At 36.3% G+C, this 6,000-nt stretch overlaps 1 protein-coding gene across 1 annotated transcript; it reads right to left on the minus strand.

Moving 5' to 3' along the window:
- Positions 1-214: 214 nt before the first annotated feature.
- synj2bp (synaptojanin 2 binding protein) lies at positions 215-5,364 on the minus strand. The gene is made up of 4 exons (XM_051916495.1): positions 5,160-5,364; positions 3,507-3,643; positions 1,546-1,641; positions 215-1,462 (listed from the first exon to the last, which is right to left on the minus strand). The coding sequence occupies exons 1-4, from the start codon at positions 5,221-5,223 to the stop codon at positions 1,295-1,297; spliced, it is 465 nt and encodes a 154-aa protein (XP_051772455.1). The 5' UTR covers positions 5,224-5,364; the 3' UTR covers positions 215-1,294.
- Positions 5,365-6,000: the final 636 nt, after the last annotated feature.

The following is a 6,000-nucleotide window of genomic DNA, read 5'->3' on the forward strand; positions in this document are numbered from 1 at the left end:
AAATTACCATTAATTTAAAAGAAGTTATAAAAAGCAGAACCCCCAAACTATCCGTATCGTTATCGTATTGGCAGATATCACTGAATAATCAGCTATCAGTATCGGTGCATCTCTATTCATAATACATTTATTTTAATTAATACAACTTAAAATGTAACTTTTTTTTTTTTTTTTACATATACATTACAAATACTGAGAAGCACACAAAAGTAAATAGTTTTTTCAAACAAATGATTTATTCAATGCATGATGCATGTGAACTCAACATTATTTAAACTGTGAAACGTGAATGAGCATTTCATACATGAAGACTTTACATGTGACTTTACATGACCTTACATCCACACAGAACTGCAGAAGAACCACCATGACAACACAAACACATTTGTCAGATACAGAATATATACTTCAGTCAGAAACAGCACAAGCTGCCGCCCCTATAATGTCAGACAGGGAGCAGCACTGAGACCAGCAGCTCAACATGGCAAGGCACGAGTTGAGAGAGGTGAAGAAAAAAAATTAGTGTACAAGACAAGACGATTCCAGAAACACAAGCCATATATAACATCAACAATACATTATTTTTATTCTGATTGTGAATTCTAACAAGTGCCACCTTTAGTTTTTTTTCCCCTGAGGGAGGAAGAGCAAATACAAGGCCAAGTGCTGATGGCAAATAAACAAACTGAACGTCTTCACTTCCCCCAGCACTACTGCAGCCACAGAAATGCATCCTGCATGTTCAAACACGGATGAGAAATTGAAGTATTAATAAAAATAAAAAAACTCAACCCACATCATGCATGCTTTCAAACATACTCTTGCACAAGCAGGTACCTGAGAAGACCTCAAATAACCTAATAGATGGTACAACCTCGGGCTCATTCCAGCACTCTGGAGGTACACGACGAGAAAAATCATTCCTCTGTGGGTCTGTCTTCTGCCCAGAAACACAGCTCCACCTCAGCCTCTGTCTGCGGCCCTCTGTCTAGTTCGGATAACAGATTTCTGCTGCTGTTGATCCAAACACTGTGCTCATCATCCCTGTTCCCTTATTCCACCATGCGATGTCATCAGGCATGCTGGGTATTCTTGGTTAAACTCCAATGATTATCACCAAATGAATTGTGAAAATTTTACAGCTACATGTGTCATAATATCATGTTATAAACAATTAAAGAAAATTTGCACATTCTGCTTCCATGAACTGGGTTTCGATTTTCACACCCAGGTTGTGTCTGGGGGAGTTCAAAAAAAAAAAGAAAAAAAGCTTTAGTCTATAAAATGTGATGGGTTAAAACGGGCCCCGGGCCCCCCGAGGGTTCAGATGAAGCCGTTTGTAAGCGATGAAACCTGCTGTTACTACTGCCAGGCCGACTACAGCATACAATGTCCATGTACCGAAAGCAGATGAAGATTCTCCATCAGCACGAGAGCTTGTGGGGCCGTTCTGCAGAATAGGCTGTCGACATACACAAACACATGTGAGTGAAGCTTCCCAGAGACATTATCTACATCACAATCACGATGGCTTGCAGTACTTACTCGCTGCTGTATGCGAAGATGCACATCCTCTCCTGCAGACCGAAAGAGCTCCACTGCTGCACCGTGAGACAGATTCTCCAACTTTTGGCCATTTATCTACACAAAACAATCATGTACACATCATTCATCTAAAGTGGTCATATAAAAAATAAAAAATTTTTTATATTATATATATATATATATATATGCATACACACACAAAACCATTCAAAAGTTTTAGATACTAGAAGTTTTAGGTACTTTTTTTTAACCTATTTACCAAGAAATTACTCAACTACACTATTTGATGCATATGAATTTTTTTTTCCTGAAAAGTTATATTTTTTGCAAAAATATAAAAAAACAAAAAAACAAATACCCAATAAACCAAAACCCAAAACTTTAGAATAAGAAGTTATTTAAAAAATATGTAAATAAATCCAATAGCAATAAACAGAAATTAACAGGAGTTGTGTGGGTGTGGATGCGTGCGTGTGTGCACGTGAATGTGTTTATTTGTGTGCGTGCATGTGTGTGTGTGTGTTAGGTCTCACCCTTTCATATATGCATTTTTCTGCATTTGTAGCTGGTTTTGTTTGCCAAATTCTATACAAATGCTGTCTGTTGTAGTCACACGTGTTTGTGTGTGTATGTGTGAGTGAGCATGTTTGTTCCACATTGCATTTGTGCTCTACTACCATGCATTCATTTCTGTGTAAAAATTCAGATTTATGCCGGATTTATTGATTTTATTGAAAAATAAAACACACTTAATTTTTCACCTTTCCCATTCATTTTCAATGTTGTGTCCATTCGGACTCCAAAGACCCTGAGTGTGACTTTTTGTGTGTGTGTTTAGATAGGTAATATAACAAAAGTCTCAAAATCTCATGCCACTGAGATGAAGGGAACCATTTTTTTGGAACGCACCCCAAAGACCATATTAGGGTTAAAATGCAATGTAAAAAGGCAAAGCTGAATTTTCAGCATCATTACTCCAGTCTTCAGTGTCACATGATCCTTCAGAAATCATTCTAATATGATGATTTGATGCTCAAGAAACATTTCTTATTATTATCAATTTTTTTTGTACAATTTTTTTCAGGAATCTTTGATGACTAGAAAGTTCAAAAGAAAAGCATTTATCTAAAATAGAAAGGTTTTGTAACATTATACACTACTGACAACTACTATTCAAAAGTTTGGGGTCAGTAAAAAATTTTTGGAAAGATATTAAAACTTTTATTCAGCAAGGATGCATTAAACTGATTAAAAGTGACAGTAAAGACATGTATAATGGTACAAAAGCTTTCCATTTCAGATAAATACGGTTCTTTTAAACTTTCTATTCATCAAATAATCCTGGAAAAAAAAAAAAAAAAAAAAAAATGAACAACTGTTTTCAAAATTGATAATAAATGTTTCTTGAGCAGCAAATCAACATATTAGAATGATTTCTGAAGGATCATGTGACACTAAAGCCTGGAGAAATTATGCTGAAAATTCAGCTTTGATCACAGGAATAAATTACATTTTAAAATATATTCAAATAGAAAACTTATTTTATATTTGTAATAATATTTCACAATATAACAGTTTTCTTTTAACAAATAAATGCAGCCTTGGTGGGCATAAGTAGCTTTTTAAATAATCTTACTGACCCCAAACATTTATATATAATATGTTTAATGAATAATGTTATTATAAAATGTATCCACTTCTGTTCTGGTGACACATCCACATAAAAACTGTGTAATGCTGAAGTAGCATCACTATTCTGAGGATCTGCATTGCAGCTGAATAGTGTCATCCACAGGAACAGTGAGCACTGCGTTACAGTAAATCACTCGTGTATAGTTGCACTGTTGTACAGTGAAGTGGCAGTATTGATTCACAGTTAAGTACAGTCAGAGATATTCAAGAATTAAATATTAGTAAAGTATAATTTGTTGAGTTTGTACAGTAAATTACAGTGGTTTTACCGCAATAATTTTGTCTCCCTCCTGTAGACGTCCGTCCAGCGCAGCCGCTCCGTTTTCTTTGATTTTTGCCACATAGATTCCACTGTCATTCATTATATACTGCTGGTCCACTCCACCCACTATATTAAACCCCAGACCTGACAGAGACAGAGAGGACATTACACACAGCATCAGGCTGGACTACTTACATGATTAAACTATGTTCAGAAGATCTTAATGTGATTTCTGAAGAAATGGAGATGGTGAACAAACAGACATGATCCCAGCCAGACATCACTTCTTAAGACAGAGTGGTCTCATTCTTAATTTTAACACACACACACATACACAGAAAAAAAAAGTTTCAACGAGACACATGAGAAATATCACTGTGAAATGCAGCCCTTGCTGTCAAAAAAACATTTTATAGCTATACTAATGTATAATGTAAGAAATGTTAATCAAAACTCAATTCAATTAATGATTGAAATTATGCAGTAGACATAAAAACACTACGTAAGGCTCTATGTGCATAAAAAAGTTGTAGTCTAGCAAACATGTTCCTCTTCTTTGCTCTCTGATGTATTTTAGTATGAGGATAAAACTCTAATTTAAAGTCACAATGAACTGTAGGAAGCAACAGATCTTTTCCTCCGCATTGTGATGTACAATACAAAAAATAAATAAAAATAAAATGTAGAGTGGGGACTTATTTCTATAAATCAGTTGATTGAATTTTTAAATAATTGGAAAAGTCCAGCATATATCACGACTTCCCTCTGAGATTGAGTTATATTTTGATTAAACATTGCAAGGTAATTTAAATGTAATTATGTCCTTTATTTCAAATTTAAAATGCAATTTAAGATAAATCTGCATATGTTTGGCAAGACAGAGTCTGGAACTTAAAAAAAAGATCATCAAAATTTAGGATAGTCATGCATTACTGCACACTGGTGGACAGTTTTGCACCTGGTATTGTTTTATTGTACAATCATATGTTTTTACAATATATTATAATATTAGATCCAGTACATGGAGTCAAAATTTAATTTAATTTATGGGGGATTAAGAAACAGGACTTTTTCTTTCCAATATAGTCAACTGGATTGTTTAAAGGGGTTGGCCTGGTATCAGTTAAACAGACTGATTTACCCTATAGTGTTGATGACGTATGCTGTCTCTATTATTGTTTTAAAGTCATGCTATTTTATCACAAGTCAAAGTCCTGATCTATCTGAGCAGCTCAGTCCATGACCTCGCAGAGGTCACACACACCAACGCATTATATAACAGTTTAATCAAAGTCAACAGGCAGCTGAATCTGAAATAATGGACCGGAACCAGATCTACAACTCCTGAAAGAATATCAGCCAAACATAGTGTGCTTGAATCGGCCAGAAATGTGTCTGTATATGTCGCTCCATAACGCTGATGGTGTATTGTGCTGGTTCTGATCTGGACTGAACTTTCACTTTCATAACAACCCAAACGTCTCTAAATAACCCCGATCTACTCATCTGCAGAATTATCTGAATTATCCGTTCGGGCTCACGGCGCCTGTTATGTCAGCACTTATTGCTGAAACGGGCCGAACCAGCAGCACCGAACCGCCGGGCTGAACTTTGTTTCAACAGCTCCAACAGGAGAAGTCGAAGAGAGAGCCAAACTTACCAGCCGGGCCTCTTTTCAGTGTAATATCAGTAACGCTCGACGCGTTGTATGCGGATCCGTTCATGATGTCGGAAAAGTTCTACTTTTTATTTCCGAAACAGCTAAAATCCTTCTAAAGCGTGCGGAACTCCGCCTGCTTCTTCTAATGCTGCCGGGACACCAGCGTACCCGTCACTGCCCCCTAACGGGCACCACCGGAACAAAGTGCACTGCTGTGATGGGACGTCTGACTCATCTTCGAGAGTCGGTTCTTGCAAACAGTTCGCCATATTGCATCATATAGATGTATAGATATCTATGTATTAAATGCTCTAAAACCTCACGTAGGCCTATTGATGTTACTGTTTTTTTTTTTTTTCTCGATTAGATGATTTTGGTAAATTTTATTGTAGATATTAAAGTCACATTCAACACACAATAATTAATTTTCTCCTTCTCTTTTCTCTTGGCTGAAAAAAAAACACTTTAACCTATAGAGAATGAGAATGTTGCGTCACAGCGTTTTCACTCGCGTTGCATTTCGGGAAGGCGTCGCCATATTAGAAGGATACGCTATTCGTTGCCATGGTTACTTTGACAGTGAGACCGTCAGACCGAGAAAAATAGCGTGATATTTGTTTGCAATTTTGCGATACGCGGCAGTTTCTTGGAAAGAAATAGATAATCAAGTCGTACAATTTTCAGTAAGCCTACGTTTAATTTGTAATATCTGTGTTGACTTGTTTGAAAGAGGCAGTTCTCAGTTCAGTGAATCGGTGACCGGTTGGCTGCTCGTACTGATTCATTTAAGATTTGTGAACAAATCTTTAAGACATTTTGGCTGCATCCGAAATCTCATACT

Source organism: Ctenopharyngodon idella, chromosome 13, assembly GCF_019924925.1.
Source record: "Ctenopharyngodon idella isolate HZGC_01 chromosome 13, HZGC01, whole genome shotgun sequence".
Lineage (NCBI taxonomy): Eukaryota > Metazoa > Chordata > Actinopteri > Cypriniformes > Xenocyprididae > Ctenopharyngodon > Ctenopharyngodon idella.

Bases quoted from the DNA above. Each gene is read 5' to 3' on its own strand.
- synj2bp (XM_051916495.1), bottom strand. From the start codon at position 5,223: ATGAACGGATCCGCATACAACGCGTCGAGCGTTACTGATATTACACTG. The intron at 3,644-5,159 runs GTAAGTTTGGCT...TGTCTCTGTCAG, and splicing joins ACTGAAAAGAGGCCCGGCTG to GTCTGGGGTTTAATATAGTG. The intron at 1,463-1,545 runs GTAAGTACTGCA...GTATGTCGACAG, and splicing joins ATCTTCGCATACAGCAGCGA to CCTATTCTGCAGAACGGCCC.